The following is a 24587-nucleotide window of genomic DNA, read 5'->3' as shown; positions in this document are numbered from 1 at the left end:
GGTATTATTTTAGTAGATTTATTCATATAATTTTATAAATCACAATCACTGATTTATTATTTTCGATAAAATACACAATAAATAAGTAAAGAATTTTAATAAAAAAATAATTATTATCTTAATAAATTTTAAATGTCGACAAAAAATTGACATAAAAATTGAAGGTGTTCCTTTTTAAATAAAAAAGACAAATTTTTTTTCAATTATTTTACTACATAGAAAAAAAAGACTTTTGGCGTGGAAAATTTTTACTTGCCTTCAGAAATTTTTTGCATTTTGAATTGAAAACGAAAATTTTCTTAAACTTTTTGGAGCGAAGAAAAAGTTTCTTGCGACAATAAATTTTATGATCCTGAAGTTAGAAGACAATTAAAAGTTTTCAGATTCTTTTTAACAAATCAAATACAAAAAAATAAATAAAATAAAAATAGGCACATGTAGAAAATTATAAAAACTGTAAGTGCAATTTTTCAAAATATTTTTTTTTTTTTTTTCAAATGTATCGTTTTTAAAAAAAATCAAAAATTATTAGACGTTGACTAATTTCAGTATCACGAAATTTTCCTAGTCCTAAGAAAATTTTATTTCCATTTCATGATGCAAAATTTTTCTTACGTCAAAAAATATTCTTTTTCTGTGTACAATTTTATTTTCAAATAGAAATATATGCAATTATTTTTTTTTCTTAACAAATTACATCATGAACACTTCATTCATTTCTTTCTTTCGCTTTCGGATGGTCGAAAAATATTTTTTTTTTGTACTCACATTAATTAGACAGTATGTCTACAAAAAAAAGTTATCTTGAGTCAAGAAAATATTTTGAAAGATAAATGTTTTTGCAAACAAAGTCAAGATTTTTTTGAATTAAGAGAATTTTCCTTGGTCAGAGATTTGTACTTTCTCCGAGAGAATTGACGTTTTCAAAAAAAATTTCTTGGATCAAGAATATTAACTTTCAGTCGAGACTTTTTTTTTCTATCCCGGTTTTTCTTTTTTTTCAGAATTAAAACAAAATTAAGCTGGGATTGAGAGGAATACCAATCAATTACCTCAATTTTATAATTTTTAATTTATCAATATAATTTTACAAAATTTTTATTTTTCAGAAGGTTCGTAGTTGAATTAATTCAAACGAACCAAAGACTTTTTTTTTGTACAATTTCTTTACTCGTGTTACGATTAATTAACGACAATTATTTACATGTAAAAAAGAAAATAAATAAATTGCAATGTAAATAATTGTCTCGTATTAACATTAATAATTTATTAAATAAGAGAATTGTACAGAGATAAATAATGATAAAACAAAATAAGTAATTGTTAAAATGTATAATTTATAAGATTGTACATTTAAATAAGAGACGGTGATGTGTAAAAAGTGTAAATAAGTTATGAATGAAATTCTGATATTCCTTATTGTAATTATAAGCGAGAGTACTGTAGTTGCAAACATAAAAAGATGAATAATTTTTTTTTATTATAAACTTTGTATATATATAAAAAAAAAAAACAAAAAAAATGAAAATGTAGCTAAACAAAAAATTATGTTGTATAATTTTGAAGATAATTTTTTTTAGATTTAGATTTTGAAATAGACTGTGCGCGTACCTTGGATATTTTTTTCTGTACTTATTATTGAAAAGAAAGAAACAAGTTATTAATAAACAATCTTTTCATTCTATTATTATAATATTAAAATAAAAATAACAGAAGCGAAAAATATCGCAAGTGACTACGCAAGGTATATATATACATATATGATATATATGAACCCCGGTAGTACCAAATCCATCAGTAATTTTAGTTCTGTCTGGTACAGATTCCTTATATTTCAATAAAAATCATTACTTGAATTAATGATTTATTTATTTATGTACCTTCTAGCTGTCACTTTAATTTTAATGTATTTGCAATTAATTTATTATTCTTTTTTGTACGTCTTAAGTTTCATTTATTAGACTTAATAAAAAAAAAATATATAAATTAGGTTTGTAGGTAAGTAATAAAACAATTAATTCTTATAATTATCTGCATCATAAACTAAAAAATAATTTTATCATAAAGAACAATTACCAAAAATATCTAGAACAGATAAAAAAAAATTTTGTAAATGACGACGTATAAATTTTAAATGACTAATTGAAGAAAAATATATAAAAAACTGATTTTAAATAATTTTTACGAGTTTTTGATGAAACAAAATCAATGATAAGATGTAAGGAATTCTAAGCTAATTAATTAAATATAATAATCATTAAATTATCTTTACAATTTAGATTTGTATTAATTTCTTTAGAGTTTTTTATGACGGTTGAATTATTTTATTGAAAAGAATTCGAATTACATCATTTTTAATTCTTTTCTTCAGGTTATCCCTGAAACTTCCCGCTGATTTCGAGCTTAGAGAGCTCGAAAATATCATTTTTGGTCAACTTTTAAGCTCTTTAAGTTTAGAAAAACAAAAAAAAAGGCTTGACGAAAAATATATACATTTCGCTAAAAAAAATAATTTTTATCTCACGATACCTTCAGAACAAATTGAGCGAAGCGCGGCAATCGAGAGAGCTGGTCGAGGCTTAGATTTGATCAAATTTAGAAACGAACTGGTCAATTGATTTACGAGTTATGCATCAAAAACTTGAAAAAAAAATTGTTTTTAATTTTTATTTTTCGTATAACTCGTAAACTACTCGATCGATCGACTTCAAAATCTACTCAATTCTAAATGTCGTGAGCTCGTTCGATTGCCGCCAAATACATTCAAATTAATTGATATCGTTGGCAAATAAAGTTTACATTCACACTTTCACGCATACACATACGGACATCCATCTGATAATAGTCAGAATAGTTTTCTAGTACCTCAAAACGTCGAGATTTGATGAAAACTCGATTTTGAAAATTGAACCGAAACTAATAATGCCCCTTTTTTTGAAAATTTTCTATTTTTATAGCGGGAAATTAAAAAAGTAAAAGTTCATTACTAATATTCAGTGATAAAATAATTTATTTTAGTAATTAAAATACAAATCCACACTAAAAACTCCGGAGTGATTACGGATTTTATTTCAATTTGAATTCACTTCGTCATTTGAAGTTCCGGAGTTTTGTAAAAAAAATCACTCCAGATTTAATCTGCGTTCACTCCGCAAATTTTATACTGTGCATTAATAGAGTAATTATTTTTTTTCAACGTTTGCTGAAATCTTAAAATGGCTGAAAATTTCGTATTTTAAAAAATTCTGATCCGTCACTAAAAACTTTTTTTTTTGAAATCCTTAATTATTACGTTAAAGTAACATAAGCAATTCATTTATCTAGTTTTGAATATGACGAAGAGAATGAATGGCTTATACTTTCATCAAAATCGGAATGACCCCAATAATGTCACGTTTTTTTTATTTATATTTAATTTTAAAATTTTACGGCGGGAATTTAAAAAAAAAATATCTAAATCATAAAAAAATTTGTTTTAATTCTATTTAACTTGTGTTTTTTAAATTTTTCCCGCTATTAAATCTGGTAACAAAAAAACAAAATAGAAATTTCTAAACGTTTTGTAAATTTATTCAGTTGGCTAAACTGTCAAAATAATCCTTACATCTAAAGAAGTTGTCGTACAGCTCGCGCTGGCTTATTATACACCAATGTAGTGTTAAAAATATATATATTTTTTTTTTTAATACTACATTTAATATAATACTAAGTCAGTTTATTTTCAATAAATAATATTAAATAAAACAAATAAAGTGAGCAGTATGTGTTAGTTCCATATGTGCTGGATTAACCCCGGACAATATGTGGATAAAACCACAAGAAGTTCTACTCGCAAATGCATTTTGGTAAAAATATTAAATTTAAATAATAACACAGTATATATCATATTATTATTTATCATATCATAATATACAATTGTCATAATTCAGTAATCTATTTATGTCAGCTGTCAAATACAGCTGACTATTATTTTAGTCCTTTAAAAATTTCTTATCAATTTGAAATTCATATTTTACTTTTACTTATTTTTGTTGACAAATTACTTAACAATTTTTATTATTTTTTAAATCACTTGTTACTATTTTTTTACTGGCTCTACTGCTGATTATTTTTCTATTGCGAAATAAAATACATGTATTTTAACTTTGAATCACGGAAGGATTCATATCTATGCAATTATTTTTATTTTTTTTTTTTTCAACCGAATAAACAGAAAATTTAATTTTTTAATATGTAAATATATATAAACTATTTTTCTAACGGGTAAGTTAATGCATTTTTTTTAAAATCAATTTTTATTAATTATTTATTGTTCAAGTTCAAGGACTGAATTGTTTTTTTTTTTTCTAGTTTTAATTTTATGTAATGAGATTATTAATTATTAAATGACATTAAAAATTTTTCAAGTATTTTTTCATTGCAAAAAAAACTTGATGTAATGAAAAAAAAGTAGACTATCAATGAAATTTCAAATGACAGTAATTTAAATTGTATTAACTAATAATTTTATTCAAGACAGTAAAGTTAGCAAAGCTGATAATTTTAAAAGCTCTGAAATAATAAAATAAAATTTTTGTATGATAAAAATAAAAAAATGCACTTTTAGACAATTCAAAAATCAGTACGTGCATTTTTTTAGATTTTGGTTTTTTAATTAGTTAATTTTTTTATATGTAATTTAAAAATCGTCTTGACTGCTACATTTATGATCATGAAGTTAACAGACCGTTAAAAATTTTCGGAATTTTTTTTCAACGAATCAATGAAAAAAATAGAAAATATAAAAATATGCACATGTAGAAAATTAAAAAAACTACTGGTGCAGTTTTTTCAAATCGTACTTTTTTTTATAAATTATCGTTTTAAAAAAAATCCAAAAACTTTTAGACGTCGGCTAACTTCAGTATCATCTACATTTATACTCATATTTTATTCTTATAAATAAATACATTTATTATTTATAATACGAAATTGAGCCATCTAATAATTTTTGAATTTTTTTCAAAACAATAAATTGTAAAAAACAAATATTTATAATTTTTTTTTTTTTTTTTTTTTTTTTTAATTAACGAGCTGGCTACAAACCGGAAAATATCACGGAAATATCAGTGAGCTTTGAAAGGTGGGAATTCGATTGTGACAGTTAAAAATTTTTTAATTTTCAATTATACACTAGTCACAAAAATTATGGGATATTTAAAAAATTGAAAATTGTTGTAATTTTCAAATTATACTAAAGTTAGCTGTCTACTAATTTTTGAATTTTTTTAAAAACGATACATTAAAAAAGAATAATATTTCAAAAAATTCGACTTATAGTTTCTTTATTTTACTACATGTGCATATTTTTATTTTTTTTTCTCAATTAACAAGGTGGCCACAAGCCGGGAATATCGGAAATTATCAGGGAATTTAATGCAACCGAGAAACATCAGGGAATTTTGAAATTATTTTTTTGTAGCCACCCTGATTAATTAATTAAAAAAAATTTGAAAATTGTGAATTGTCTACTAACTTCAGAACCAAGATTATGGACGAAATTTTGAAAAAAAGAAACTTTAAAATTTCATTTTTTACATATTTTCAAATTATTTCTCCTAAAATATAATTTACTATAAAAAAAAATTATTTCTAATAATTTTATTGTCATTAACTTGAAATAAAATAAAATTTATTAATACAAAAATATTTTTGGAATGTAAAGAAACTGTCTTAGAATTCCTGTTACATATTTTTTATGCGTAAAAAAAAAAATAAAAGGTAGTTTAGTATGCGGTAGTCATGTGAATCATGTGCAGAATTATTTAGTACTACAAATAGCAATCGTATCAGTTGAAAAACAATTTATTTTATCATTTAAATTTATAACATTTTACTGTAAAAATGTTATTTAAAAAAAGAAAATCATAAAAGGTATTTTAGACTTTTAAAATAAATATACTAGAGGCCTGAGAAAATAATAATAGAATAATTTATTTAGGGTTACAGAGCAAGCATCAGTATATTTTGTATTACAAAGACGTAAAGGACATGGAAAAAGTAAAGGACTGTCATCAATATTGGTGGGTACACTTGACAGTGTATTCGATACTAAACCACCACCTTTTAGAATATTACATCAAACACCGTCTTCTGAAGTTTACTGGGGTATTTATTATGATCATTGAACAATATTCACATTCATATTAATACAATTCATTATTTATTTTTTTTTTATCAATTGATAACAAATAGATACTCTATCAATAACATTTTTCATACAACAGCTGTCACTTTGAAGTAATAATAAATTTAATCTTCATATTGTTGGGAGTTAATAAAAAAAAATATATAAATTTTTTTAGCTGTTGCATGTTCCTTGACACGTGATGAAATATCACAGAACTGGGATTGGTTACATGCGAATCTTATGGACACTTTGAAATCATTTGACAGTGAAGACGAAATAACTGAATTTGTTTGTTGTAAAATCCAGTCTATTATAGCTAATAATGTTCCAGATTGTCAATTTTCCGAAGGTATATTTTGTTTTAATTATATTTCAAAATGTCCCGCTAAAAATTTTTTTTTAGTTTGAAAAATAAATAAAATTTACTTGACATTAAACTTAAGAAATATTAATTTTATCAACAGTAAGGTAAGAGATCTAGTACCCGATTAGGGAACTAGTACCCGATCATGTATAAAATTGCTAAGCTTGAACATGTCAGTGCGTATTATAAAAGATTAGGTTGGTTAAAGTTAAAAATGAAGAGAGACTTTTTAATAGCTCGCCTATTTTACAAAGAAATACATTTGAACTTTAATCACCTATTTAGATCAAAATTAGATTTTTTGTTTATTTTGTTACGTAGATATATTCATATATAACAATATATGAAAAGTCGTTTTTAATTCATGGTATGCATGTATGGAACTCTTTACTGCCAGAACTAACGACAATACAAACTTTTATATACGGAAAAAAAATATTAGTAAATGTTACTGAGATTCTCGTCAACAGCGCGCCTAGACCGAATTTCAGTAAATATTCCTGAGTAGAACGTGAGAAATTAATAACAGATGCATTTTTTTGACCAGTGTCTTGTAGTTTTTTAAGGTTTAAGTAATAATTTTAAATAGTCAAGCAGTATATTCCAACGATTAACTGTTAATTATAGCAGTTTAAACATTAAAATCATAATTATGCTGATTGAAAAGACATTAGTTATTGAACATAACATAAATAATTAGAAGTTGAACTACAATTATTGTCAATCATGTTTTCCATGCTAGAATTTAAGATTTGTTTTGATCATTTTTGAGAATATTAATAATTAATTAATTAACCTTTTTGTTAAAACTGTAAAACATACATATGTATATATTTTATTTTTTGTAATTTTTTTTTTATGATCTTCACACTGAGAGAAAAAACTGGTTTTCTGAACTATAAAAAACATAGTTTAATGAAGCCTCCACTATTACCCTCAGTTCAAATAACTAATATATAGTTGTAAAATGTACGATATTATAATTGTTTTAACTGTGTTATAGTTCAATGAACAATGACAATAGCGAACGTAACTAAGTCAAAAATGGTATTCTTATTACAAAAAAATAATGAAGAAAAAGCCTTAATTATATTCGTCGACGACTTAAATGATGCTAAATTAATGAAATTATAATCGTACAATTGCTGAAACATTTGTGATTCTGCTGAAGTATAAGTTCTGAGAAATAATATTAAATAGTTAGCACAACAAAACAAATGCTTAGTTAAAACTACTACTTTCAAATAGTTTCGGGCACTATGATATAGTTCAAGAAATTAAAAATATTAGTTAAGATGACTATTTTTTTATTCCCATCTCTTTCTAGTTACCACAACCATGCACTTTTCTCTCAATGCAGAGAGCTTCGGCTCTAAGATCAAATAAATATATTTATCTATCTATCGATTTGTATCTATATTTACTAAATTTTACTAAATATATGTATACAAATACATGGAGTGATTAGGTACTACTAAAAAAGGGAAAGTAATTCCGTGATAGAGTACTGGGTCTTTTACCTTAAGGTCATTTTCAGACAGTGCCCCCCAATTTTTGAAAATATTCAATGATCTTGAACTGTCATTTATAACAGTATTAAAATTAAATTAATTAATTTCATGAAAATTAAAACATTAATTGAAAAAAAGACAACGTAGTCACAATTTCACCGAGATATAGATTTTCAAAAAAATTGCTCAGTTATCAATTGAACGTTGAACCAAATTTGGTAAATAAATTTTAGCTTAACGAATTTGCGTTTTCCTTCTTTCCATTAATACTGTAACTTTTTTTTGATTAACTATCGAAATTTTGATATGATCATTACGATTGAAAGTCATTGAGCATTTTTAAAAAGTAGGAGACACTGTCTGAGAATAGTCTTAATTAAATTAATTGTTAAAAAATAAAAAGAACATACGGTTACAAAATATTTCAAGTTCACCCAAACCATAAGATTTTTTTTTTAATTTTAAACTTACAAAATTTTGAAAAATTGCACAGCGTTTTGAAATAATGATCAAAATTTCCTATTATTAAAATTTTTTTGCATAATCTATTAAACATTTCAAGTCTTACGTAAAAATTTTAAACAATAATTTTCAAAATGATAAATTTTGCTGATAGTAACAAAATAAAATTTTAAAAAATTATTTTCTGAGAATTTGAACAGAAAGATTTTTTTAGAATAAAATAATTATCATTATTATGACTTATTATTTGATTTCCATATTTATCATTCACAGAAGAAGATCCACAGTCATTTAAAACAGCATCATATAAATTTCATCAATTGTTTAATTTACCAAGCGACGATAAACTTGTCAATTATTATTCATGCAGTTATTGGAAAGCTAAATTACCGCGACAAGGATGGTTATATTTATCAGTAAATCATATGTGTTTTTACGCATATATATTAGCTAAAGAAACAAAATTGTTAATAAGATGGGCTGATATTATTGCTTTGGATAAAACTAATTCTTTAGTATTTCCCGACAGTATTCGTGTTGTAACGCGAGACAATAAAGAGCATTATTTTTCAATGTTTTTACATAAATCAGAGACCTATTCGCTGATGGAACAGCTTACAAATATTGCAATGAAGCGGTATAAATATTTAATTTTCCTTAATAAATTAATTACACCGATAATTAATTATTATTAAATGAATTAATGCCATTAATTATAGATTAATTGATGAAAAAAGTGGTTTCAATGAAGACAGGGAGTTATTAAGTAAATTAAGGTACATAAATAAATTATTACTATGCATTATTACACTAATAATAATAATAATAATAATAGTATTGGTAATTTAATTTTGAATAGTAAAAATGTACCGAAGAAGCCTTCATTTTTAAAACGTGATCTTGACGCAAGAGCACACTCTGAATCATATAGATTACAGTTTAGATTACCCGGAAACGAAAAATTAGATGGTAGTATTGACGCAACGCTTTGGACACCTTATAATAAACGTCATATCTGGGGAAAAATTTTTTTATCGCAAAATTATCTTTGTTTTGAAAGCCGGGTAAGTTTATTTTTTATTTTAATATTATTGTAGTTTTTTTTTTATAAAAATAAGGAAAACTGCCAAAAATTATTTTTTATTTTTGAGGACATTCTCAGACAGTACCCTCATTTTTTTTTTTAAATATTTAATTACTTTAAATTGCCATAACTGTATTGAAATTTTGTTAATTAATTATAAAAGATTAAATAATTAATTGAAAAAGAGACAACGAAGTTACAATTTCGCCGAAATACAGATTTGAAAAAAAATTATTTATAGTTGATATCAAAAAGGAGTTGAACGAAATTTGGTAAATAAATTTTAGCAAAGAATTTTTTCTTCCACTCCTATAAACTGGCGTTTTTCCAGAAGACATGCCTGATATCCCCAAGGCTTTCAATCATCCAACGGACACCTTAATTTTGATCAGAATCACCGTCTAAAAAATTCTATAGAAATTCTACTAGGAAATTTGACCCTGCGGGAAGTTTGAAGGCTTACTCTCAGGGGCAACCATTTGTCTGGTTTTTTTTTTTCTAGTAATTGATAAAATTTTAATACGGTTATGACAGTTCAAAGTCGTTGAATATGTTAAAAAAAGGGAGGGGGTATCTGAGAATATCAGAGTTAAAAACAATTAAAAAAAAATGTAATTTTCAAATAAATAATAATATTTATTTATAGGTAAGACAATTAGTCAGCTTAGTAATTCCATTACGTGAAGTAAGACTAGTTGAACCAGCAGATCAATCACCAAGCTCATCAACATCAACAGACAAATCGATTCTCGTAACAACACCTCGTTCATCATTTTTATTCGCTCAAATTCACGATCGTGATTTTGTCGTACAAAAAATATCGGAACTTTTGGCTAAAACAAAATCAAATCAATTGTAAGTGAACATTATTCAAATAGATAAATAATATTATTGTTAATAATTATCACAATAACTTAATTAGAAAATAAGAAACAGTTTTTATAGAACTACGAATCATGGATCAAATTATCAATCAAAAGACGATAGTGATGAGGCAAAAAAAAAAAATTGGTCGCCGCAGCCACCGCTGATGACTCTTTTCAAAGCGCCATTGAGCACTGAAGCAGCTGTCAAACAAGAGTCTAAAGAAAAACAATGGGAATTACATTTTGCTGAGTATGGGCGAGGGATAACTATTTACCGGACCACAGAAACGGCTAAATTGGTGATACAAGGAGTACCGCAAACACTTCGCGGGGAAGTCTGGTTAACTTTCTCCGGTGCTATCAATGAAATGGCTATGAATCCTGGTTTATATCAATCATTAGTTGATCAATCACTTGGTAAATTGTGTCAAGCTAATGAAGAAATAGAACGCGATTTGCATCGGTCATTACCAGAGCATCCGGCATTTCAGTCTGACACAGGAATAAGCGCTTTAAGACGAGTATTGTCTGCATATGCTTGTAGAAATCCTCAAATAGGTAAATTTTAATTTATTACTAAAAAGTTTTATAAAAAATAAGAGAAATTAACCCTTTAACGGTGAAGTCAGAAAAAATCATACTCGCCACGCTAGAGTAGACATTGCCTATACGAGCGCTCACAGTCCCCGCTACTTCAATTTATTAGACGCAGGTTTGGTCATTACCGAATTTACTCATCTGGTGGCTTTCTTTAGTGCCCTTTCATTTGTTATTCTAATGTTTTCAATGATTTTATATATTTTTTTAATAATGTAAACTATCCCTGGCGGATCCAAATTAAGCGCCGTATGTTTCTTTATTTCTACTGTTTTACTGTAAAATACCGCAGGCCTGCTGCAATTTTACAGTAAAATATCGCTTTCTTGTAAGTTTTACTATGTCAACATGTGAATTATATTATAACTATGTCACATAGTAAATTTTGCTTTGTCACATGCGAATTATTTTTATGTTGACAATATAATTTTTTCTATACCAACATTGAAAAAAAAACTATGTAATATAAGAACAATTCCTATGTAGACATTGAAAAAATTCCTGTGTTAAAATTGCTGAAATTTCTCTAATGACACAGGAAATCCCTCAATTTCAACATGTGAAAATTTCCTATGTTACCATAGAAATTATTCCCATGTTAACAAAATAGAAATTTCCATGTATGTAAAAATGAAATATTTTTAGGGAAAATTCTTATGATGACATAGTAAAAATACCCATGTCAAGATAGGAATTTCAGCGATGTTAACATAGCAATTGTTCTATGTCTACTAGTAGACTTTCCATGTATACATGGAAATTTTTCTAGTGGTAATATAAAAGATATCCCTATAGTATGTGGGTAAAATTTCTAACAAATATCGTTATATTCTTATTTTTCACTAGCGAAATTTCCCATGTTGATAAAGCAAAATTTGCTGTGTTAACAAAGGAATTTCCCCTAAGCAAAATTATAATATTTTTCTCTCCGTGTATGAATACCGTAATTTGGATCCGCCCGGGTACATAAGTAAGTTATCCTAAGTTCTAAAAGAAAATTGAATTAAACTATTTTTTGTAATTATGAATTTCTCATAATTTTTCTTTATTTTTCAATTCTTATCTTTAATTGTGAGGACCTCATCATACGTACGGTACACGCTAGACCTCACAGGTGCACACTAACTCAGATACGCTCCCCCGCTTGACAGTCTGCAAAGTGGAGGAAGCTCTCAAAAGCGTTAAAGGGTTAAAAAAATTATGGTAATTAATATTTGAAATTTATCAACAGGATATTGTCAAGCAATGAATATTGTAGCGTCCGTTCTTTTAATTTACTGTTCAGAAGAGTCAGCATTTTGGCAACTGTGTAATGTCTGCGAATCTTTACTTCCCGACTATTATGACAGACGTGTCGTAGGTGCTCTTGTAGATCAAGGACTTTTAGAAGAATTAGCAGAGGAACAGTTACCAACACTTCACGCAAAACTTCAAGAGCTTGGTTTGATACGCGTGATATCATTGTCATGGTTCCTAACAATATTTTTAAGTGTAATGCCAACCAGTAGCGCAGTCAATATAATGGATTGTTTTTTTTACGACGGTGCTAAAGTTATATTCCAGATAGCGCTTATGGTTTTGGAGTGGAATCAAGACAAATTATTGGAGTGTCGCGATGACGGTGAAGCGATGCAGTTATTAACAGACTATCTTGGCGGTGTTTACAATGACGAAGGCCCTGTTTTACCTCGGCCTGTTGACAGCGCAGTGCCACCAAGAAGTATATCAGTACAAACACTGATATATGAATCGTATTCACGCTACGGCACATTATCAATTGGTAGAATAGAGCGACTGAGATTGAAGCATAGGCTGCGCGTTGTTCAGCATCTAGAGGAAGGTATAGAAAAAAATGTGATAAGAAGCATCGTCGTTGATAAATTTATGACCAGCGATGAGTTACAAGAGTTACTTAGTTTAGTCCGAGAAGAACTGATGAGTCAACGTAAATCCGAGCCTGAAAGATATGATCCGACGCAGCCGCCTTATGAGGCATACAAAGTTGACTTTGAACTGTTTCGTATTCTCTTTGGCGGGTTGTCGCCGTGGGGAAAATGCACACAGGCCGAGTCATTGGCGGCACGATTGTTCCGTCTGATGGATCGAAATCATGACGGTTATCTTAATTTCCGTGAAGTTGTGCAGGCTATTGGTATCACAACAACTGCTGATGCTGCTCAGCGATTGAAATTACTCTACACGTTACATTTACCTCCGCTATTGACACCTGTTGACATTGACTCGCCTACTCATTCAGATGGTGCTGAAATAGCTGCTGAGGCTACGGATTTTTTTGACACTATGGAGCAGAGTGTTGCTTCATTAGACTTGTCGATTAGTCTGGCTGAAGAACCGTCCCTGAGTGGACTATCACGTTCTGTTAGTTTGAATAGTCAGCAAGGTGATCAATCTTGGGAGAGTCAAAGTATGGGCAGTTTGAGATCGATGCTTGATTCTAAGGAAAGTCCTTTAGATTTGAAACATGTTCCTAAGATGTCACAAAGACATTTCATTGCGCTTTGGAAAACTCTTTATGATATGTTTCCTTCACAACCTGAAGACCAGGACATTTATCATTCAATTGCATCAATTGGTAAATTTATTTTTAAATAAATACTAGGGTGTTTAAAAAAAAAAATTTTTTTTTTCTTAGAAACAGGTTTAAAAGTTTTGTTTAGATATAAAAATACACCCGTGAAAATTAGAATTAACATTAAAATTGAGAGGTTTCGCATCGCACTTTTATATTTTCTATAAGAATAAGATGAAGAAAATTTTTTTGAGAGTGATTTTTGTAACTAGGTAACGATGCGTCGTTGAAAAAATTTGCAGACATATTTTGTAGGGAATTGAATGCTCTACACAAAAAGTTTCTTATTATTTTTTGATAAATCCATTTTTTCAAAAGTTATTAGGGTTTAAAATCACATTTATAGTAAATTTTGAGATCTTTTTAATTTTCCGGCGAAACTATCAGACTTATCATAAAATGTCATAAGGTCTTTTTTGTAGACAATTTTATTTCCTACAAATTATCTTTGATAAAGTTTTTTGAAATTCCGTATTGTTTTCAAATTATTTTTATTTTAATGTCAAGCTCTTATAAAAGAGTGTTCTAATCGAATTTAGAGCTTGACATTAAAATGAAAATAACATGAAATCAACACAGAATTTTGAAAAATTTTATCAGAGATAATTTGTAGGAAATAAAATTATCTACAAAAAAGACCTTATGACATTTTGTGATAAATCTGATAGTTTCGCCTAAAAAGTAAAAAAATTTCGAAATTTCCTATAAATTTGACTTCAAGCTCAAATAACTTTTCAACAGATAAATTTATCAAAAAATAATAAGAGACTTTTTTTGTAGAGCATTAAATTTCCTACAAAATCATGTCTACAGATTTTTCCTACGACACATCGTTAGTTAGTTATAAAAATCAGAAGACAAAAAAAATTTTTTTCTATGTTATTCTTATGGAAAATAGAAAAGTGCAAAACTTTTGAACCTGTTTCCAAAAAAAAATAATTTGTTTTTTTGTAAACTCCCAAATAAATACTATTAGTGCTTAATTATTTATTTTATTAGGTACATTATTATTGCAACTTGGAGATGTTGGAAAAAAATTTTACGTTGATCGTGAAGAATCTGAAGACAATTTACTAATAGCTACTAATAGTCAAATAAAAACCCAGCGGATTGAAAGAGTAAGTTGATTCCACAGTACAACATTGAACTAGTCTTGAAAATTATCATTTTTTCAGTCGCCAGATCGTAATGGAAATCCGTCAACGAGTAGTTCATCATCGGCAGATCCAGACTGGTCAATAACTGTAGAACAATTTTTAGCTTCAGCATTAAATGGTGCGCCGATAACAGAATTTTTTAGCAAACGCGCTAATTTAATCGAAGCTATCGCAACACTTCGTAACCGAAGATTTAACAGAGTGCATTCACTATCAGATACTCCTGTACTCCACGTCTAATGTGATTATTAATTATTTTAAAACAATACGAAATAATTATCGATAATCTTTTTTGATAAAAATTTTTCGTACCGGAATTTTGGTTATCCATTTGATATATAAATTTGTATGATGTTTACTGCATTGATTATTGTAATGCATGCAATGATAAATAATTAGTCCTATCATAATCAAAAATAGGATTATTATCTAGTTTAAATGATTAAGTTATTTAGATTTTTTTTATATTTTAATATTTAGTATTATGAAGTATTGATTCCATGTGTCAATGGGTCAGTGTAATCAAGAAAAATCAATTGTTAATATTTATTATTTTTTATTTGTGAATTTGCGAGATAATACTCAGGGTATAATTCATGAAGAAAATTGATCATTGGCTTGAATGATTCTAAAGTTAGCAACGAAAATTTTTGGATTTTTTATCAATAATTTAATGAAAAAAAAAAAAAAAAAAAAAAAAAAAAAAAAAAAAAAAAAAAAAAAAAAAAAAAAAAAATAGAAATATGTATATGTAGAAAATTTCAAAAACTGTGGGTGTAATTTTCTGATATTTTTTTTCTTTAAGTTATCGTTTTCAAAAAAAAATCCAAAAATTATTAGACGTCGGCTAATTTCAGTATCATTGACTTGATTAAAAAAATTGTAAATTTAAAAATATTTTGTCTGCTATCATTTATTTTTTTAATTTTTAAAGTATAACTGCAATGATAAGATATAAAAATATGAAATAGGTTTCCATAAGCCTCAGATTTGTAATAAATTTTTTTCAATACTTTATAAATAATTATATGCATAATAATAATAATAAATAGCGGATTTATTTTCACAAATATTGTATTTTCTAGATAAGTTTTATTTTTATATCGACGGTATTGATGAACTATAGATTACCACTATTATATACTTAGCTCAATTCATATCTATTTTTTTTTTTTTTTTGTTATATATTAATTAATAATGTATATAAATATGGAATATTAAATTGATTTCATTTATATTGTTGTACCTGTTCAATGTATAATATATATTAATTTACATTAATAAATAAGTATAGTTTCTTAAATTATTTATTTAACAAGGAATGAAATAAGAGAAAAGTAAGAAAGTATTTTTTTTTTTTTTTGATGTTTATTTTTTCATTTATGAAAACTTATCGAACGTATGAGATAAATTAATAATTCTTGGCAATAATTCCATCTTTTTTGGCCAATCGCACAATGCAGTCATCGGATTCACCCTGTAAGCAAACGAAATTTATTCCATTAGTAATCTAATAAATTGATAAAATATTATACTGAAGTTAGCCGACGTCTAATGAGGTTTAGAATTTTTTAAAAACGATACATTAAAAAAAAAAAAAATATTTTTCAAAATTGCATGAGTTGTTTTTGTAATTTTTCACATGTGCATATTTTTTTATGGAATAGATTTGTTGAAAAAAAAAAGTCAAAAATTATTAATTCTGTCAACTTCCGGATCATAATAAAATTAATTATATTTAAAATTTGTGCTCCTGAAGTTAAAAGACAATTAGCAATTTTTCGATTTTTTTTTCAACGAATCAATTACAAAAACAAAAGTAACTAAAAGTATACACATGTAGGAAATTAAAAAAGATAGATGAAATTTTTGAAATATTTTTTTTTTGTAGTTTATCGTTTCTAAAAAAACTCCAAAAATTATTGGACGTCGGCTAACTTTAAAACCATTTTAATTTTTAAAATATAATTTGAATGCTGTAGTTTTAAAAGTTTAAATAAACAATTCAATTACCATACGACGAATTGCTCCACAAATAGCATACATCTTGTGGGTATCAGTCATACGTCCAGTTGTAGGATCAATATCAGCAAGAGTCAGTTGAATCGATGCATGATCTTTAGCATGAATAATTCGGTTGCTTGAGGAACTGTCAAAAAATAAAATTATTAATACTTAATATCCACTAATTATTATGATAAATTATCATACTGGCATAATTGCAAAATTAAAATTAAAAAATATAAATTTTATTCTGCAGCGTCAACAAGAAATCCTAACCTCTATTATTTTAAATATTAAAAAATAAATTTTCTTTAAAATATGAACTAAGATTTGAAAATAATATGTAATTAAAAAATAAAATAGTAAATATTTATAAAAAAAAAAAAGTATTAATTGTTTATAGATATTATTTTAAAACTTATTTACAAAAACACGTGTGACTTACCATTTCCTCGGCCAGTAAAGGTCAACGAATTCTTTTTGGTCGTTTTCCATTTTGATAAACTGTAAAATAATAAAATAATGATATTAATATTATTACTATAAATATTTGTTAGGATTTATATTGTTAATTTGTTAAATTTATTGATAGTAAACTTACGATTTACACTATGGACATGTCTCAAGCGGAAAGAAAGAGCGCGATGATCAGCGCAGGGTTGCCAGAAAATTTTTGTCTGAGGCTCCATCTGTAATCGAAAGTAGCGAAATATTTTGACAAATCGCCCGATCATTTCCAATTTTTAATTAAATAATCTTATTGGCTTACAGTTTATTCATTATTAGCCAATAAGAGTACACTATAATTTACCGCATAAATTGAAATTAACTTTTTCAAAATTATAATTGTTTCTATTGTTTTTTTTTTGTAATGAGAAATTATAGGATATTTTTAGGACAAATTTGATGAAAAAATATTCTTAATAAATATTTTTATTAATTTTTTGCAAATTGTTAATTATTCTTTTCTGCAAAAAGCAGAACATCGTTATGCAGTTTTTATTTAACAATAAATTACACATATTTAATGAGTGAATGTAGCATACAGCAGACAAATTTAAAATTAATAATAGAGTAAATAATTAATAAAATACAATTTAAAAAGAATGCGCATTAAAAGAATTTTGAAATTAATCAGAGCAATTTTTAGAATATTATTTTCTTAATTATTTATAATTTTAAATTTGTCTGATGTCTGTTTCATCCACACTCGTATTTTTTTATCTGCTTGTTAAACATAAAAAACAATTTACTTTCAATAATTGTGGTGAAATTACCAGGCGCGTTCAAATTTAAACTTTTTTTATAAAAATAAAATTACTATTCAAAATCAAGATCCCAACGAACTAAACTGAGGCGAAATATATGAAGTGTTTGAATGTTACTTGCATTATGTTATAAGTGTTCATAATAAACACAATATTTATATATATACATACTGAATTGAAATAAAATTGGATTCAAGTCAATGGCAAATGGAAGTTAAATATTTAAAAATAATTATTAAGATTATTCTCTATGTTGAAACATTAAAAACCGTAATATATTTTAGTAAATAAATAACTAATGCGAATCAATGAGTGCATTATTTACATTTTAAATTAGTTAAATTTATATAAATTTAGTATAGTAAACGGGATAGTAAAATTTACTAAATAGATTTATTTTTATTTAATAAGGTTTATTGTTAATATTTAGCCAATGATTTATTAATGAACAGGCTAACTCTGGTGGAAACTTTTCAAAATTTTCTCTGAAAAACTCTGGAAAAGCCTTTAGAATTTAGAAGCTGAGTTTTTCAGAGAAAATTCCGAAAAATTTCCACCAGGGAAAATAAATATTTATTAACAGCTAACAAATTATTTATTAGAGAGCATATTCTTACACCAAAAATAATTTTCTGACATTAAGCTTAGAGAAATTGAATTTAAATTAAACGTCATTCACTAGAATAAACATAATAATAAAATAGAATTATATAAGAAATTACAATTTTATGAAAATTTAAATAATGAAGAATTAACAATAAAATAATTAATTACGTTTTACTTAAATAATAAGTCTCACAAGCAGTCCATATATTTACATATATCCTACAGTTATGTTATGGTTTGATTATTAGTTATTAACATATATGTAATTAAAAAATTATGTCCAATGTTATAATCCAAGTTATACAAAATTCTTTATTATAATTTTAAAATTAAAACTGTAATTATTTTATTTTCCATTCTCGAGCTTATTATTTCAATTGCTGTTAATGTTTTACGTTTCAAATATTAATTAATCAGCCCTCTTCATTTGGGGGTGTATGCCAACCACGTTCTTTGTGCACTTTTACTAGATTTTTAAATGATCGCACCGCACCGTAAAAAGTGTATCGTAAATTTGGATTATTTCTAGTACCAAGTCCCTTTGTATCATCAAATTGCCGTACACGTGCGTTACCTTTGATCATTGTCGCTAATATCTGCATTATCAAGGTTTCTATTGCATACGCAGAACTCCAACCCTGGTTTGTTAACAGTTCCATACAAAGTGCACCTCCTGACGTCACAAAACCGCCAGACATAACTGGATCAACTACTCGCACAAACGGCGGTTCAAATGGAAACTTGTCATCAAATAATATTTCAAGAAGAATGCAATCTTTGCCTCCGCTTTTTTTGAGACGCTCTAAATCTTTGGTCAATGGTGAATCAGGATCAGTAGACTTTATTCCGACATTCCACTTGTATAGATTGTCATTAACTAATTCGACGGTATAAATTTTATTTTTAAAACCATCACTCCGGTAAATGTCACGTAATTCTTTCATTAAACGATCAGTAGCTTGTGTGCTACCTGACGAAGAACTTTTTAAAATATTTTTCATTCCATTTTGTTGCAATCTGTTCCATACTGCCAATCCTTCTGAATCCATGTCGTCATCAGTCTTTATTTTTTTAGCATCAACTTCTTCAAAATAGTCAAGATCATCATCATGCTCACTCGCTTCGTCTCCAGTATCTACATCACTTCCATCTTCAGCTGGAGCTTCATCGGCTACTTCTGCTACAGTCTTACTAGCATTGGCTTCTGATGATAAAGAATTTGAAACAATCAGTTTCTCAAGATCCACTGGCTCAGGTATAGAATTTGAACGACACAATTCTCTCACTAAAATTTCTACTTGTTTTATTACATGGTTGTCATCACCAGACGTGTCGCTTAAAATTTTAACAGCATTTAATATACTAGATTCATCAGATTCTGCGAACCATACTGGTGGAGTCATAGGATATGTTTCAGTAATACTAGCATTAATTTCATACTTCTTTCCATCTTTATCAACAAATTTACAATTAAGCTCGTCCAGGCTTGCAGATGTTATTTGAAATCTTTCATGATTTTTTGGGAACACAGACTGAATAGTTTGTATCTCTTGTTTGAGATCTTTTAAACAAGCCATTTGTATCAATTAACTACCTAATAATTATTAAATATCGAATATTAGTGTATTTAAGAAAATAATTGAACACCAAATAATTTATTAACTCACTTTGCAAGCGTTGATGAATATATATTCTTAAATATATTGTATACTGATAAATTATACACTGTACTTGTGACGCTTGCGACTTAGAAGTGAGAGTGGAAAATTTTGTCTACAATAATCTTTGACTAAACAGCCCTCTCCGACTCCCCCACTTTTTTGAATTCTTAGCGACTCTTGCTTAAACTAATCCGATAGATGGCGAAAGTAGTAGTTGATGACTGTTCACTCGTTGTCATTAATGACTGGCCCAATGTTAAATTAAGATTCTCTAATTCGGGGGACTAGGCATTAATGGCAACGAATGTTCATATGGGTCATTAATAAATTCAAAAGCGCGGAATATTTCAATGGCTGGTATAACGATTTAAAATGATAACGAAACGGAAAGTAGTAAACGAACAACGATTTGGAGTATTTTTTAATTAATAAAATGTCAATTAAAGTAAACTAAAAACACATTGTATATGAAGATATTTGAAATCTTTGTGTATATTTTGGTAATAATTATTTTCTATGATTCTGAAGTTTACAGACAATGAGCAATTTTCGGATTTCTTTTTTCAACAAGTGAATTGCAAAAAAAAAAAATAAATATATGCTCATGTAAAAAATTTAAAAAACTATGTGTGCAATTTTTCAAAATATTTTTTTTTTATGGTTTGTAATTTTTAAAAAAAATCTAAAAATTATTAGACGTCTAACTTGAGCGTCATTAAATGACTTTACAAATTTTAGAATTCAAATTCTAGTTAAATTTGACTAATTTTGATAAGAAGTATTATTATCAAAAATTCTTAGCTAATGTTCCATTGATCAAAATGAAACGAAAATTAAAATAGTAGATTTTTCAAAGCACTATACAATTTTCGTGGACAAAAAATACGTAAGTTAAATATTTTTCAAATTATGAACTTTCTCAAACTATATTTTTCTTTATTTTTTTATTATTTACTGACATTATTGGATTTTCTGACCTGATGCTCGATCGTAACGAGTAGGGTATATTGCTTTTAAATCATTTAAAAAAAAAGAGAATAAAATCATAAATAATAATCCATTGTCATTAAATATAAATTTGAGTATATCCGGGCTTATAAATAGTTTTAGAAAATTTATCTGTGCACGACTAAACTTTCTTTTACGTATAAAATAAACAATAACATTTTAATCTCATAAAGTTCTAATGTTAAATACTATTAAGCGTTCAATGGCATAAATTTACAATTGACTTTACGGATAATTTTAAGTACTGTGACATTAAAGAAAACTACCCATCATTTAACTCTGACGAACATAACTGTGTCAGCTTATTCAACTTACAATACACGCACACAGCTACATCAAATTTTTATTTTATTATTTTAGCACTCAATTTAACGAATTCGTATACCTAAGCAACCTTTGCTACCTGTGTGACTACATTACTTGTCGATATGGCAGCCACTGAGTCTTAACGATCTCCGATAATTCTGATAACTCTGTACAACAGACTCGGAACAAAAATTGGGGGGAAACCAATAAGTTTCCGAATCGTTTGAAAATTGGTAATTTTTTTAACGGGAAACTTAATTTTTAATTTTTTAATTCAAAAACATTAAAAATAAGTATGTAATTATTTTTTTTTCTAATCGTTTTGAATTGTTTCTTTTTCTTTATTAAAAGAAGTGATTCAAGACGATTAGAAAAAAACAAATTTTAAATACTTTTTAATGCTTTTGAATACTTTGAATACCTTTAAATCACCCTTCTTATGAGAATTTAACATTAAAAAGGTTTTGGATTTTACTCGAAAAAAAAATTGTTCGTTAACGATATGTCTTGAACAAATAATTCAATTTTGACGGTTGTCTCTAGTAGAAATAAAATCGAGTTTTTGTCAAGTAACTGGCTAGTTTGACTACTGTGAGTAATATTTTTTAAAATCTATATCTCAGTAAAATGTAACTGCGTTGTCCTTTTTATAATTAATGCTTTAATTTTCTTGAAATTGATGAATTAAATTTTAATACTCTTATGACAGCTCAAAGTCATTGAATATTTTTAAAAAGTCGGGGACTGATTTATAATGTCCTTGGTATAAAAATTCAAATCTCTGTAATAACTTGTGCTGCCACCATTACTATTTTTAAAAATCAAGATGGCGCCGCTCAAAAAAAATAAATCCGTATTTCCTAAACATCGCGCTCTTTCTTTCCGCTTGAGACGTCACGTCCATAGTGTAGATCGTAAGTTTACTATCAATAAATTTAACAAATTAACAATATAAATCCTAACAAATATTTATAGTAATAATATTAATATCATTATTTTATTATTTTACAGTTTATCAAAATGGAAAACGACCAAAAAGAATTCGTTGACCTTTACTGGCCGAGGAAATGGTAAGTCACACGTGTTTTTGTTAATAAGTTTTAAAATAATAATATCTATAAACAATTAATACTTTTTTTTATAAATATTTACTATTTTATTGTTTAATTACATATTATTTTCAAATCTTAGTTCAAATTTTGAAGAAAATTTATTTTTGATTATTTAAAATAATAGAGGTTAGGATTTCTTGTTGACGGTGCAAAATAAAATTCATATTTTTTAATTTTAATTTCGCGATTATGCCAGTATGATAATTTATCATAATAATTAGTGGATATTAAGTATTAATAATTTTATTTTTTGACAGTTCCTCAAGCAACCGAATTATTCATGCTAAAGATCATGCATCGATTCAACTGACTCTTGCTGATATTGATCCTACAACTGGACGTATGACTGATACCCACAAGATGTATGCTATTTGTGGAGCTATTCGTCGTATGGTAATTGAATTGTTTATTTGAACTTTTAAAACTACAGCATTTAAATTATATTTCAAAAATTAAAATGGTTTTAAAGTTAGCCGACGTCCAATAATTTTTGGAGTTTTTTTAGAAACGATAAACTACAAAAAAAAAATATTTCAAAAATTTCATCTATCTTTTTTAATTTCCTACATGTGTATACTTTTAGTTACTTTTTTTTTGTAATTGATTCGTTGAAAAAAAAATCGAAAAATTGCTAATTGTCTTTTAACTTCAGGAGCACAAATTTTAAATATAATTAATTTTATTATGATCCGGAAGTTGACAAAATTAATAATTTTTGACTTTTTTTTTTCAACAAATCTATTCCATAAAAAAATATGCACATACGGAAAATTACAAAAACTACTGATGCAATTTTTAAAATTATTTCTTTTTGATTTATCGTTTTTAAAAAATTCTAAAACTCATTAGACGTCGGCTAACTTCAGTATAATATTTTATCAATTTATTAGATTACTAATAAAATAAATTTTGTTTGCTTACAGGGTGAATCCGATGACTGCATTGTGCGATTGGCCAAAAAAGATGGAATTATTGCCAAGAATTATTAATTTATCTCATACGTTCGATAAGTTTTCATAAATGAAAAAATAAACATCAAAGAAAAAAAAATACTTTCTTACTTTTCTCTTATTTCATTCCTTGTTAAATAAATAATTTAAGAAACTATACTTATTTATTAATGTAAATTAATATATATTATACATTGAACAGGTACAACAATATAAATGAAATCAATTTAATATTCCATATTTATATACATTATTAATTAATATATAACAAAAAAAAAAAAAAATAGATATGAATTGAGCTAAATATATAATAGTGGTAATCTATAGTTCATCAATACCGTCGATATAAAAATAAAACTTATCTAGAAAATACAATATTTGTGAAAATAAATCCGCTATTTATTATTATTATTATGCATATAATTATTTATAAAGTATTGAAAAAAATTTATTACAAATCTGAGGCTTATGGAAACCTATTTCATATTTTTATATCTTATCATTGCAGTTATACTTTAAAAATTAAAAAAATAAATGATAGCAGACAAAATATTTTTAAATTTACAATTTTTTTTAATCAAGTCAATGATACTGAAATTAGCCGACGTCTAATACTTTTTGGGAAATCAAAGATTTTCTTAGCGCTACCAATCGACAGCAAATTCTCTTAGAACTCAACAAAATAATACCTTTTTTTTCAAATAGCTATAACTTCTTCAAAAATTGATCAATAGAGAAGTTTTTTTTCTAACATTTTTGTATTGAAATGTTCTTTTCGAAAAAATTAAAAAAATTTTTAAATATTAAAATCTATGAAATTTTTCACTTCTTTGGGAAAATTGCATTTTTCTCAAAACCAAGCGAGATATCGA

General features: G+C 26.4%; 4 protein-coding genes across 6 annotated transcripts; 2 read left to right on the top strand and 2 right to left on the bottom strand.

The window, feature by feature from the left end:
* Positions 1 to 3605: 3605 nt before the first annotated feature.
* Positions 3606 to 15489, top strand: LOC103568439 (TBC1 domain family member 9). 3 transcript variants are annotated; one of them, XM_053743013.1, is made up of 11 exons: positions 3606 to 3845; positions 5981 to 6147; positions 6345 to 6518; positions 8780 to 9143; positions 9226 to 9282; positions 9366 to 9570; positions 10237 to 10445; positions 10536 to 11014; positions 12285 to 13646; positions 14643 to 14761; positions 14819 to 15489. In XM_053743013.1, exons 1-11 carry the CDS (start codon positions 3802 to 3804, stop codon positions 15038 to 15040), a joined length of 3402 nt encoding a protein of 1133 aa, XP_053598988.1. In that variant the 5' UTR covers positions 3606 to 3801; the 3' UTR covers positions 15041 to 15489. The 3 variants fall into 3 exon arrangements, with proteins under 3 accessions (XP_053598988.1, XP_053598987.1, XP_053598986.1); XM_053743012.1 differs by having other exon boundaries at positions 10527 to 11014; XM_053743011.1 differs by having other exon boundaries at positions 10521 to 11014.
* A 523-nt stretch (positions 15490 to 16012) lies between these two features.
* Positions 16013 to 17492, bottom strand: LOC128669007 (40S ribosomal protein S21-like). The gene is made up of 4 exons (XM_053743010.1): positions 17406 to 17492; positions 17250 to 17308; positions 16814 to 16949; positions 16013 to 16277 (listed from the first exon to the last, which is right to left on the bottom strand). The coding sequence occupies exons 2-4, from the start codon at positions 17297 to 17299 to the stop codon at positions 16212 to 16214; spliced, it is 252 nt and encodes an 83-aa protein (XP_053598985.1). The 5' UTR covers positions 17300 to 17308; positions 17406 to 17492; the 3' UTR covers positions 16013 to 16211.
* Positions 17493 to 18492: 1000 nt separating this feature from the next.
* LOC103568442 (ubiquitin-conjugating enzyme E2 Q2-like) lies at positions 18493 to 20509 on the bottom strand. Its single transcript, XM_053743047.1, has 2 exons — positions 20346 to 20509; positions 18493 to 20272 (listed from the first exon to the last, which is right to left on the bottom strand). Exon 2 carries the CDS (start codon positions 20253 to 20255, stop codon positions 19092 to 19094), a length of 1164 nt encoding a protein of 387 aa, XP_053599022.1. The 5' UTR covers positions 20256 to 20272; positions 20346 to 20509; the 3' UTR covers positions 18493 to 19091.
* Positions 20510 to 22483: 1974 nt separating this feature from the next.
* On the top strand, positions 22484 to 23817 carry LOC103568444 (40S ribosomal protein S21). The gene is made up of 4 exons (XM_008545298.3): positions 22484 to 22567; positions 22665 to 22723; positions 23023 to 23158; positions 23689 to 23817. Exons 2-4 carry the CDS (start codon positions 22674 to 22676, stop codon positions 23752 to 23754), a joined length of 252 nt encoding a protein of 83 aa, XP_008543520.1. The 5' UTR covers positions 22484 to 22567; positions 22665 to 22673; the 3' UTR covers positions 23755 to 23817.
* Positions 23818 to 24587: the final 770 nt, after the last annotated feature.

This window comes from Microplitis demolitor, chromosome 2 (genome assembly GCF_026212275.2).
Source record: "Microplitis demolitor isolate Queensland-Clemson2020A chromosome 2, iyMicDemo2.1a, whole genome shotgun sequence".
Classification (NCBI taxonomy): Eukaryota; Metazoa; Arthropoda; class Insecta; order Hymenoptera; family Braconidae; genus Microplitis; species Microplitis demolitor.
This window is presented reverse-complemented; position numbering and strand designations above follow the sequence as displayed.

Coding starts and splice junctions, on each gene's coding strand:
- LOC103568444 (XM_008545298.3), top strand. CDS start 22,674: ATGGAAAACGACCAAAAAGAATTCGTTGACCTTTACTGGCCGAGGAAA. Junction 22,724..23,022: donor CTTTACTGGCCGAGGAAATG/GTAAGTCACACG, acceptor ATTTTTTGACAG/TTCCTCAAGCAACCGAATTA. Junction 23,159..23,688: donor GTGGAGCTATTCGTCGTATG/GTAATTGAATTG, acceptor GTTTGCTTACAG/GGTGAATCCGATGACTGCAT.
- LOC103568439 (XM_053743011.1), top strand. CDS start 3,802: ATGTGGATAAAACCACAAGAAGTTCTACTCGCAAATGCATTTTG. Junction 9,283..9,365: donor GAGTTATTAAGTAAATTAAG/GTACATAAATAA, acceptor AATTTTGAATAG/TAAAAATGTACCGAAGAAGC. Junction 13,647..14,642: donor TCATTCAATTGCATCAATTG/GTAAATTTATTT, acceptor TTATTTTATTAG/GTACATTATTATTGCAACTT.
- LOC103568442 (XM_053743047.1), bottom strand. CDS start 20,255: ATGGCTTGTTTAAAAGATCTCAAACAAGAGATACAAACTATTCAGTCT.
- LOC128669007 (XM_053743010.1), bottom strand. CDS start 17,299: ATGGAAAACGACCAAAAAGAATTCGTTGACCTTTACTGGCCGAGGAAA. Junction 16,950..17,249: donor CTTTACTGGCCGAGGAAATG/GTAAGTCACACG, acceptor ATTTTTTGACAG/TTCCTCAAGCAACCGAATTA. Junction 16,278..16,813: donor GTGGAGCAATTCGTCGTATG/GTAATTGAATTG, acceptor GTTTGCTTACAG/GGTGAATCCGATGACTGCAT.